Raw genomic sequence first — 12,752 nt, forward strand, 5'->3', positions numbered from 1 at the left:
CTGTGCTGCCACAGTAAGTTGAAAGTGTCTATGGATTAGTTAGTCACATGTTTCACAAAACCTATAGATAATTTCAATCTGATCTATTCAATGGATGATTTTAAGTCATTGTGCCTCAAATATTAATCCAATCAACAGCTCCAGAGAAGCTTTCATTCAATAAAAAAATACCTGTGTTACTATAACTTTGTGTGTGTGTGTGTGTGTGTACGTGCATGCATGTGCACATGCACGTACACACTTGAAGTCAGGTCCTGGGCAGTTTCTGACCTTTTTTGACCAAGGCTAGTGCTCTATCACTTGAGTCACAGCTCCAATTCTGGCTTTTTCATAGTTAACTGGAGATAAGGATCTCATAGACTTTCCTGCCTGGGATATCTTTGAGCCATAATTCTCATATCTTCGAGTTCTGAGTTTAGGATTATAGGCAGAGCTACCAGCTCCTAGTTTCACTTTAAATTTTTTAGCTTCAACGTTTTCATTTTTGGTATTTTGAGACAAGATTTTGCTTCGTAGCCTATGCTAGCCTCAACCTCATAATCCTCCTGTTCAGCTTCCTGAAGGCTAGAATACAGGTTTGCACCACCAGGCTCAGTCTAGTTGCCAAATTCAAAAAGTAAGAGCTAACAACTTAAATTAACTTTAATAATTTAGGCTATTAGTAAACATAGGTCTCAGTATCTATGGGGGATTTATTGCAGGAATCTCTATGGATATCAAATTCTGAGTGTATTCAAGATCCTTATATAAAATGGTATAGCATTTACATAACCTAGGCACATCCTCCTGTTTGCTTTGGATCACCTCTAGATTAAATAGAATTCCTAATCTAATGTAATACCATGTCATGCTGTACTGCTTAAGAATGACAGGAAAAAAGTACATGTTTAGTACAGAAGCAATTTCTTCTTAAAACTATTTTGTTCCATAGTTGGTTGACTTTATGATTGTTGAGCACATGGACATGGGGGCAATCATACACCCATCGTGCTACAATGCACAGACCCTGCGTTCAAGCTCCATGACCAATAAAACCAAAACAAAACAAACTACAACAACAAAAAACCCAACATGGAATACTAAAGAAAGGCTGAATGAAGAAATGTTATCTCTAGTGTATTTTCATATAAGTATTTTCAAAGAAGATTAAAACACAAGCAACTTTTGTTTGGGCAGACAAGAAAAGAAATACAAATCTAAAGAACTGACAAACTAGCACAATGTGTTCTTAGACATAATATAAAGTCAGCTCTCCATATTTATGGGTTCCACATTCACACATTCAACCAATGCTGGATTAAAAATACTAAGAAGAAAAGAAAAGAAACCAGGTGCTGGTGGCTCACGCCTATAATCCTAGGTACTCAGGAGGCTGAGATCTGAGGATCACAATTCAAAGCCAAAAAGGCAGGAAAGTCCATGAGACTCTTATCTCCAAATTAACCATCAGAAAACTGGAAGTAGAGCTGTGGCTCAAAGTGTTAGAGCACTAGCCTTGAGCACAAAAGCTAGGGGCAGTGCCCAGGCCCTGAGTTCATTCCCCACAACTGACAAAAAAAAGAAAGAATGAAAAAAAGAGAAAGAGAAAGAGAGGAAGGAAGCAAGGAAGGAAGGAAGGAAAGAAGGAAGGAAGGAAGGAAGGAAGGAAAGAAGGAAGGAAAAGTGGTAACTACATTGAACAGAAACTTTTGTGCTTATTACTTTCTAAAAAGTACAGGGTGACTACTACTCATATATCATTTACATTGCATTAGTTATGGTAAATAACCTAGAGATGATTTCATAGAGGAGATGTGCATAGGTTGCATGCAATTACTATGCCATTTTATATAAGGGATTTGAGCATCCACCAATTTTCGTACTAAAGAGGTGTGGATCCCAAGAGATGACTATATAATATTCCAAAAGTGAGGGAAGGGAAGGCTGAGAAAATCTAGCTATGATACTACCCCTTAGGAAGCAAGAGACTGGTAAACATAATTGATCTTCAATTGTATTAAGGAAGGAATAGAGAAAAGTATATAAGATACATACTTAAATGAAAATTTCAGTTTGGATAATAATATTCCAATCTTGTTTAAAAAGGCCTATGTGTGGTAGCAATGATCTGTGTGTTATCTCAGAGGACTGACATTGAAGAGAGGGCTTTTATGTGTTTGGTTTTGCTATTGTATGAGGTTGCAAGAAACAGCATATTATTTTTTACTTTTGAAAAGGCAGAGAAAGATGTGTTATAGAAAGTTGGAATAATGACTAAAAGTGTGTGTGTGTGTGTTGTGTGTATGTGTGCGTACGTACATATGTGTGTATATAATCTCTGGGCCACTTAAAATTTTTCTATTTATATTTCAAAGTAAATATGTAATATTTTTACAATCAGAAGGACATAATCTATTTCAAGACTCTTTGTAAAGCCTAAAATTACAAGGTGTTTTTGAAAGAGGTTGGGTCCAATTGATTTTTGCCTCTGCATGGCTCTTGTTTGTTCTTGTTGCTGCTGAAGCAATTTCTACTTTTCTATTTTTTTCTTTTTCTTTCTTTCTTTCTTTTTTGCATAATTTCCATTCAACATGGCCAAAAAGGAAAATTGGGGCCAACTACAAGGCAAGCCTTCCTGAGAGAAGACAAAAAGCCTCTGTAACCTGTGGAATGAAAACTTTACCAGAAGAACGTGACTCTTGTCATGAATGACTTCAGTTGCTGGCAGACAGAAATTTTAAAGGAGAACAAAGAGCAGGAGAGCAATTTCAGTGCTCAGGTTGTCATTCTAGGGCACATGCTAGTAACTTTATATTATAATGATGGGGACAAAGAACAAGGTGTCCCATTCAGTCCTATGCTCCTGAAACCAGAGGGTCTGTGGCCCTTGCAGAGCCTTTCACTGAAGTGGAAAGGAAAAGAAACTTTCAGGGAGTGAAAAAGGAGTTGCGAGCAGGTAAATCACCGGCAGCCATATAAATAATGGCAGAGAATGGGTATAAGAGATGAAAAGATATCGTCTGATCCTCCACCAATGGAATGCCATGCACTAAATCAAGGTCTTTTGCTGTCTGATGCTGTTGTTTTTACTGAACAGTTAAACACCCAAGGAAATACCAGTTGGGTCTTTAAGACAATTTACAGCCGGTCAGCCTCATTGCACCTGGCTGTTTTGACAGCAGATTTTGTCAGTTTATGGTAGAGATTCTTGTCTACACTAAAAGCTGTCACCAACACAACTGGACCTTAGGGTGGGGAAATGTACAGCTCAGAGGCAAGTCTCTTCCTTCCTTATATCCTTCACCCTTTAACTGAGAAGCAAAAGTCTCAGGCTAGTGGCAAAACCCCTCCTGACTTCAGGAGAAATGACAGAGCCTGCTGGTGGAGAGAGGGTCAGCCCTGGTGCCACCACCCATCTGGGCTGTCTGGGATGGGTCTGCTTCTCTGCACAGAATTAAAGGCTCTTTCTTTTTCCTTCCCTCCAGGCGAACTGATGCAAATAATGGCCTTGTTGTTCCAGGCTAAGAAATTTGGAAGCCAGTTCTTTGAACTTCCAACTCTTCCCAGTACCCAGGCCTCACCAAGAATGTCGATGGGGGGGTGGGGTGGGGTGGGGGGGTGGGGACTTTGTAACAGGCTGGATAGGCATACCAAGCAAACAGCTACAGAGGAAGCCACACCCATCTCCATCTAAAACATGAAGGCCCAGGATTGGACATTCATGACCTTGGCTTGTTTTTCCCAGATTTTGGTACTCAGTGAGTAATATAGTTTGGAAGTCACCTTAGAAACCACAGGATGAATCAAAAGCACTGTCTATCTCAGATCCAGGTACTGCCTTGCCACACCCGTTTCCTTCTTTTTTTTTTTTTCTCCTAGAAAGACTAGGCCAAATAATGTTTAATAGATACCATGCATTCCTGAAATGAAGGGAAATGTTCTTTCTTCACAACAAGTAGTGGTGGCTGGTGTGACATTTTCCCATGTGACAAGCAAGGACAAAGATGAGAAACGGTAACAGAGAACAACCCCCCCCCCCTTTCCTTCATTTCATGGGTCACAGACATTCATTGACACTCAGACACTCCCAAAGGGAAGCTCATATAACCAGTCATGAAACCAGAAACGAGAAGGCTCCAGAGGCTGCTTGCCTGAGTCTACCATGGAGTAGTTGGTGAGGAGGGGGGTGTCAGGGGAGACTACCCACATCCCCCAAGGCCCACTAAAATGGTCAAGCCTGGTCTGTAACTACTCTGGGGGCCACCCAGACTGGAAAAATTCCAGGCCTGAAAGTTCCCTTGACCATCCGTCTGGAGTGCCACCCTCAAACTCCCCAGGTCTAGGTTCAGATTAGTGTCAGCATTCAGGTTTGTAAGAGGCTGGGCTACCCAATACCTCTGGGAAGCATAAGACTGAAAGAGAAGGGAAGAGAAGTTCCAGGCCAGCATTCCCACAGAGCTCGACATGGCCAAGAAAAGGTTTCTTACTTGCAGTTACCCATTGGCTGAAAGGGAAGAGGACAAAATCTATAGTGACAATGAGCTTCAGTCCCTAGGACAGAGAAGTGGCTCCTAGTCATCTAGGTGTGGAGACCAGCCTGAAACAGGATCTTTATACACACAAGGAAGGGAAGTTAAGTGGCAAGAACACTAGGTAAATCAGGGAAGGAATCACGAATACCACAAATCAGATGAAAGCCTTGGCCAACCAGCTCATCTACTTGGCAACTACTGCTTTGGAGTAGATCTGAAAGTTTAGATGTTCCACTCACTGCAGGTATTAAACTGTTGCCTGGTGACTCCTCCCAAAATATATACAGTACCACACTCTGCAAGAATTCACAACACACGGTGTAATAGCTCTCATCATGTCTACTCCAGTTCCACAGTCCCACACCTCACAGTATCAGGCTGAGATCAAGAGGTGGGGAGAGAGTCCAGCCTTTTTCTGACTTAGCAATACTCAGTAAGATCACTAATTTTTTATACACATATTTTAAAAAATCAACATGATAATTGACAGGCTAAGCAGCAAATTTTACTTTTTTCCACAGACTCTTCTAGAGCAATGAACGTAAGGTACCTTAGGTATTCCGGGACTCTCAAGCCAATCTTGGAAGATGTTTTCAATGGACAGCTCTTGCCTTTATGAATAAAAGAACAAAACAAAATGAAACAAAAAAAAACCAAAGAATTAAAAAAGTTACAGAGCACTTTTTCTATCTAACTATTTCCAGCCTATTCCAACATCAATTACAACTCTCTGAGTTATAGTGTAAGAGGGATTCCAGTCACAGAGTACAGTTTCTCTCCAGCCAATAGCAAGATCTTTATGTGCCTATCAATGAGCCACAGGCACAGCATGGTAGTATTGTTAGTGTTGTTTTCTAAATAAAATATTTGCTGAATATAAAAAAGAAATAACCTAATTATCCATGGTTACATGTATGTATAATTGGAAAGATCATATATTAATATTTATACAAAGGATAAAATAATATAGACTGATAAAACAATGCACACGTACTATAGCCACAAAATAATGGTTTTAGCATAGACTGATGGGATGCTCTGCTATCTCAGACATGTCATTAGTTACTTTTAGTGGCTTTAAGTAAGAAAAAACAAAGTTATAATGTTTGCTTTCACATGAGAACAATGTAGATTTTCACTTTTTAATACTTACAGTTTAATCTAGAATTATTAATGTAACAATTACAGTGTTTGTGGTAATATGGGAACATCAAAGCAGTACAGTGGTAATAGGTGCTTTCAATACTTTGAAAGGAATGTTCTGGTTGGGAAAGCCTCTTCAAGGTGTCCCTAGGACACATTCCTTGCAGCAGAGAGGCAACGTGTAATTCAAACTGCAGCAAGGAAAAATATGAACTTCATGGTAAGGATGTGATATAAGAACAAAGCAATACCCTTTGTGGACAGACAACAGAGGCTCCAGTACACAAATGTGTGCAGTTTCCACTGCCTAGTTCATTAAATCTACTTCAGTATTAAGATTGCTTGTTGCTTCACATCAAATTCTTTGGCTTCCATCAAGATGACTTGTCCAGTCCTTAAATTGACTAACAATACATTTGGGGTCGAGGGACCTTAGGGTGGCTTGCTTGGCTAGTTCAGTTTAAAGCAAACCCATCCATAATTCTTCCTCATGCCTGCTATCTCTTGCTTATACAACACCCCTCCTTGACCAGGCCTCCTAGGCTGAAAGGAGACTCACCACACCCTGTGTCACAGCACACCCTGTGGCTGTAAATTATATGATTACATGACTTTCACTATCTCTTCTCAGGGCTGAAGCTCTATGAAATCCAATTGTAGCAAATATAATGGCATGCAAAAGAATCTCTACATACATATTTTGATTGAATGAAAAAAACCACATTTCACTGTTGATTCAATACAACCTTTTTCTTTTAGTGAGAATACTCATCTTTGCCAGAAAATATTTCCAAGTTGTTAAGCTCTGCATCCTTCTAAAATACCTACCCTCTCCTTTGGAATTGTAGATAGCGTTATCTATAATGTTAAGTGCTGGAAGGCCAAGTCAGCCCTCCACTTCATGCAAGGAGGGAGGGTAAGGGAAAGTGAGGAGGTAGCTGGTTGACTTTCTCCCCTGGGCACTGGTGCCCCCACCTTACTTGGGCAAGGCAAAAGCAAAGAATACAAAAGGAGGCAACTATTAAAACAGGAAAACTAAGAGGCAGGAGAGAGGGGGAGAGAATATGGCAACAAAGGGCCTGCATTCACCAACGCAGCTCCTGTCCTCTGTCAGATGATGAGGTAAAAGGTAAGAGAGCACAGGAGAACAAACAGGAATCGTGGCTACCTTTTCAGGTTCTCCAAGTCCCCTGAAACAGTGGAACTCCCGTACATGCTTCGGAAGAAAGCTGAAAGCCAGTGTCATAGGGCCTTCCCACTATTTACCTATTGTCATGTAGCAGTGTCAGTCTCAGTGCTGATAGCTAACCCCCCCTATAAACTATGAGAGCAGTGTTTGTGTGTACTGCTCAAGGGTGTATATGGTTGTATGCACACACACACATGCATGTGTGAGGGGGATAAGGGCACTTATAAGAGGAGATAGCTCTCTCTCCAGTTCCCTTCAGGAAAATCACTGTTCTTTCTTGAACTTGATTTGATTGGGGGAAGGGCCAGAAATTCCCTCAGCAGACATAAGTGATCTGCCAGGAGGAGAGTGAGGCTGACTGGCCACTGAGAAAAGTCACTGAAGAAAGCCATGGAGGAGATTGGGCCCCAGGCCCCAATCAGGGCAGGCATGCTGGAATGTACCAAGCTGCCATACTTCTCACAGCCCTGGAAACATGATCCCACCACTAAAGGAACTGTCCTTCCCAGTGGCACATGCAGCAGCAGGTAAGTGGGGACCAATCTACATTTCTTTCCAACAAGAACAGGCCTTCCATTGAGCAGTGTCGATTTCCACACAAATTATTTTTTTTTCCAGAAAATCAGTCTTAGTGCCAGCCTCACATGTTCAATAAAAAATAAAACAATATCAAGTTCCCTTCAATGAATTCCTTTCTAGCCAGAGAGGGACATTCCTTTGTCTGAAACCTTGGGGGCAAAGCTTCTGTCACCATCCCAATGATGCCCAGGAAAAGCAGAGCTAGGGCTAGGTTCTGAGCTGCATAGGGCAGTCCAGGAAAACAGGTCTCCTAAAAGGCTCCACACCTTTGAGGAGGAGGCTATTCTCAGGATTTAGAAGGCAAAGGAATGATGATCAAAGGGAAAAACACACAGGATCCAAGAGGCAGGTCAAGAGAACTGGGATTAAATGTCCTGACGAGGAGACATCTGCCGACCAGCTTAATTGAGTGATTTCACAAAAGATAGCAAGCAGCTGTTGTACATCACCATGGAAGAGTGAGTATCAGGGAGGATACGGACATAAATTTCCTTTGGTGAATATTTGCTCAGGGATACTTCTCCAAGTGGCATGAAAGAGGGGGTAGGGAACAGAGGCCTGGGATGTTCTTAAGCGAGGTCCAAAGTCCTCACCAGAGAAAGTTGAAGAACAGGCAAACTTCTGTGTGGTAAACTACCATGCCCCAGTTCTGCAAAGAGCTGAGATGAAAAATCCCAGGGGGTGACTGTTTATGACAGATACATGACATGTAAGAGTCAGAACTACAGCAGCTTGTACGGATTAGGATTCTGCAGGTGGAAGCGGACAACTGGCTTCAGATGGGACAGGTAAAAGGAGGGTACCATGAGGAACATCAGGAGAGACTTCTAACAGAAGGTTGTGGCATGTGAGAATGCACTGTTATCCCCACTAGAAACAGAAGAAAGACACAAAAAGGGTAAAGAGAACAGAAGGAAGACATTTTTGATCCATGGTGGGGAAACACAGTTCAGCTCTGTAGAGCCCTTACCAGGATAGGATGTGGTAAGAAAAACAAAAAAAAGGCATGGTTGCAGAAGAATGACAGGACTGTAGAGAGATGAGGAAGAACACAGGAAGAGGCTTGAGGCAGGGAGATTGCAGTGGATACTGCTGGTAATTTTAATTAAAACTCTTTTCGGGGAGTTGTCAGTCCTGGGGCTTGAACTCAGGGCCTGAGTGCTGTCTCTGAGCTTTTTTGCTCAAAGTTAGCCCTCTACAACTTGAGCCACAGCTCTCCTTCTGACTTACTGTGGTGTTTGGAGATAAGTGTCTCATAGACTTTCTTGCTTGTGATAGATCTTCAGGTCTCAGCCTCCAGCATAGCTAAGATTACAAGTGTGAGCTACAGGCATCCAGTGACATTTCTTTATTTATTTTTAGAGTCTCTTATCTCCAAGTAGCAACCAGAAAACCAGAAGTGGCACTGTGGCTCTAGTGGTAGAGCACTAGCCTTCAAGGACAGGGCCCAGGGTCAGAGTTCAAGCCTCATAACTGACAACAACAACAACAAAGCTATGTGCCCTGGCTTTTCTCTGTATTGAATTTAGGCCTCAGGACAAACCAATTTCAGTGCAGATGAGGCTGCAGAAAGAAGCAAGAGAGTCTGAGCTTGCTCCAAAGAACTCCATCTCTCTCTTTTTCACCAGCATACCTCCTGCTGAAGGCAGCCGAGCTCCTGCTGTGGCTGGACTGTTTGTCAGCCCTTCTATTACCTTTTTGAAGACATGAGATACTTGGGAGGGAGTAAGTGTGAAGGCCAGAGAGCCCCTCCCTCCTTCAACTGCATCCAGGAGCAAAAAACACTTCCTTGGCAGAAAAGAACATGTGTTTTCAAATCACCTTTTTGGAAAGACTCAAAGCATCTTATAACCATTATCACTTCATTTCTTGTAATATCTTTGTGAAGTGGGTGTCAATTGTAGTAAGGCAGGGTTTTTTGTTTTTTGTTTTTTCAGATGGTGCAAACTACAGGAGGATTCTGGCCAGTCAGTGCAGACACAGGGTTAAAGAAAAAAAAAAAATCCAACATCAGTGCAGATACTGTACTACATTAATTCTATCTGGGGGAAAGATGGACTAAGATGTTAAGATTATAAGTGAAAGAAGAAAGCTTTAACTACAGCTATTAATGAAACAAAACAAAAAACCATGAAGTACTGTAAGTGGCCTTACGTCCCAAGGAAATAATGAGAAACTGTATTAAAATGTTTAATTTTCAGGTAAGAAATAGACTGTATGTTTTAGGGAAAAAGACAACATGCATGCTGCTTTTGTGTTTTGATCATAATTATAACTATTGAGATGGCAGTGTAGGTGAATACTGAAGTCTGGGTTTGGACACATAGACCATAGTCAAGTAGAAAGTTGGCTTTTTCACATCAAGATATTCAGAATCTAAGTCGGTGGGGCGTGTTTTTCCTCTGAGGTCATGTGGCTTAAATAATCACAACAGACAAGCAGGAGCATTTCCACTGAGCCAGGACCCAGGCCTTACAGGAAATTACTCTTCTGCATGTCTGATCACTATGGAAATTGATTTTATACAGATAGCTAAAAGTACACAGACCCAAGACTGCATGTCCTCTATATTTGTACTAGTGAGCACATACTCCCTGCCTCATTACTGAAACCTAGGCCTGATCATCTCCCCAGGCCTCTTGGGTATTTGGACCAGCAGGTGGTTTTATCCTTTGGCTGGCTGGCTGCTGCCTTGCTGTGCTCCCATACCCTCCATGTCAGCTCTGAGTTTCAGTGGTCTGTCTCCAGTCCCACTGAGCTATAAATGTGGTCACACTTACTTAACACAGTAGGGGACAGAACATGCTGTGGCTACCCTGGTATGATATTAGTTAGAAAAATAAGCTGTGTTTAGAGCTAAGAAAGTGATGGTTTGTTCTCTTCGTGATGTGAAAACAAACAGAAATAAACACAGGCTTTCATGAAAATGGCATCACACCTAGGCCTGTGTGCCTGCTCAGTTGATTTCTGATGTTAAGGTGACATGGATGAAGAACTACTAGCTAGATCTACTACTTGTGCCTATCAGCTTGTTCCTCATTAAGAGAAATGTCTTTAATCAAACTGGGCTCCTGTCTTCAGCCTCTTGAGATCCCAAAGATCACACTCTGTCCATGTTGCCATAGGAAAGCACATAGCTCAGCAATTTTCACATAAACTAAATGGCAAACCACAAGAACTTGGAAAGTACAGGTGAGTTGGAGGAAAGGTACTAGGAAACCTCAGAGCTCAGGGTTTGAAATGAAAAATGCCCTTGTTCTAGAATGTGACTCACAGAACTATATGGATTTTTAAATTTTAGCACTTTAATGTTTTTCAACTCCCTCTCTACATGTGGATGCAAATAGTATGTGTTACAAATCTTTGCACACATTTACTTGTTTTCCTGTCAAAGCAAAGTAATTGTGCTTGGGTAGATAATGAAGATTGCTGATTACAAAACAAGTATTCCCCAGCACCATGAGTATAGTGGGAAGTACTGGACTAAAGCAAACACAATGTACACACAGACACAGTAACTGATGGACAAAAAAAGAACCAGTGGCTACGAATGGTGTCAGAACACCAGGTAAGTAAGATACAAGTAAGATACAATGGATCAGTTCCTCTTCAGGGTGCTCTTTGGTCAAGGGAGCCTAGCTTCCAGGATTCACTTGGATTTTTTTCTGAGCAGATTTTTGGTATTGTTTTCTGTGTCATCTCTGCACTTCTACCTAGTAATCTGTTGTCCTTCCATCCCTTCCCTCCATACTGATTCAAGGGACAAATAACTGCCCCATAGTATTTCCAAAGCCACTTCTGAGTATAACTTAAGAGCCAAGAGAAAGGTCAGCCTCTTGTGTGACTCCTCTATTCAACTTTCACAACTGATCAGCTTCTCAAATATCCTTCAGATCTGTTCATTATGTTCAACCCCACTACCACAGTCATCATCTCTGATATAATTACAGCTCTTAGGATCTCTTGACTGAACTGCTGTAGTGGTTTCTAATTGGTCTCTTGGTTTCTAGCCCATGATTCCCACATCTACCTTCTACACTGACCCCCAAAAGAATCTTTCTGAATTGCTGATATCATTTTGTTACTGAAAATCTGCGGTGAGACTTCTTTGTCTTTGAGTGCTGTTTTAGGTTCAAGGCTGGAGATAACGAGATTGCTCTGGATCACAAACCCTGGATCACAGCCTTACAAGTAGTTTTTATACAGATTCTAACAACTGGTTTCATCTCTGTCTTCAGTAGTCAACTAGAAACTTCTTGAGGGCTAGGCATGGGATTTATTCTTCTTTATTCCCCAGTGTCCAACCTAGGGCCTGCTGGCTTGCTCAAAACAGCAAGTAAGAAAATTTGAAGCAAGAAAATGCAGAGGCGGTATGACACAGAAACATTAGCTGACTGGTTGGATCTGAAAAGCCATGCCCGATTCAGAATGGCTCACGTGCCTAACAGATGTGCCCAAGGATCACTTTACAATTGGGGCCAAAGATTAGAGGCTCGAGGGGGTAGGTGTGGGGCCTTCTGAGACCTAGATAAAATTGGTACAATATGTTGCATAGGTAATAGAGTAAATAGTCTGTTTTAATAGCTGAACTAGATTCTGAGATTTGTTACCAGGCAAAAGATATTTTTAAGTTTTAAAATATATCCTGGTATGCTTGCTAGAGTAGATTCATCCTAAGTAAGAATGAAATTGCCTTAATTTTTAAGGAGAATTTTAAAAATAAAACAGGTTTAAACCTGCTAGGCAAAACATGATCCTAACTGGGAGAAGTACTTTATCAAAGGGCATGTGGTTGGTGGCCACTATTAAGGCAGGGACATTGCTTTTAACTTACACAATTACAACAAAAGTCTCTTTGTGGTCCCAGTGTGTTGCCTCAATAAATGTCCACAACGATAAAATCCAAGTCCTCTAGAGCCAGAGGGTTCAGGGGCCATCCAAATGAACTCTATAACCGTATTATGAAGAAGATTAAAAGAGAGACCTCCCAAACTAAAACACTTTGTTGTTTCAGCAAAAATTGCTGTATTTATGCCCTAAGATAGACTTTGAAAGAATTCAATTATCACTCAGAATACACTTTGGTAATATGTAAGGAGGTAATACACTACACTTAGGGGTTTTCCTTCCTTCCCCCTTTTTTTTTGTTTGTGTGCCAGTATGACTTGATCCTAAGGGACCTGGGTGGGTGTTGTCCTTTAACTTTTTCACTCAAGACAGAGTTCTATCACTTGAGCCAGTTTTTTCCCCAGCTTTTGGTACTTTAGTGGAGATAAGAGTCTCACAGACTTTCCTCCACAGGCTTGTTTTGAACTGCAGTCCTCAGATCT

General features: G+C 41.3%; 1 protein-coding gene across 1 annotated transcript in view; it reads right to left on the bottom strand.

Moving 5' to 3' along the window:
• LOC122113612 (aminopeptidase O (putative)) overlaps positions 1–12,752 on the bottom strand; it is a 344,600-nt gene that overhangs the window by 97,593 nt on the left and 234,255 nt on the right. The window contains exon 11 of the mRNA XM_042686676.1: positions 5,062–5,122. Coding sequence (XP_042542610.1) covers positions 5,062–5,122 — 61 coding nt within the window. The remainder of the gene's footprint in view (positions 1–5,061; positions 5,123–12,752) is intronic.

This window comes from Dipodomys spectabilis, unplaced genomic scaffold (assembly GCF_019054845.1).
Source record: "Dipodomys spectabilis isolate Male_0828 unplaced genomic scaffold, ASM1905484v1 ptg000098l, whole genome shotgun sequence".
In the NCBI taxonomy this organism is placed as follows: Eukaryota; Metazoa; Chordata; class Mammalia; order Rodentia; family Heteromyidae; genus Dipodomys; species Dipodomys spectabilis.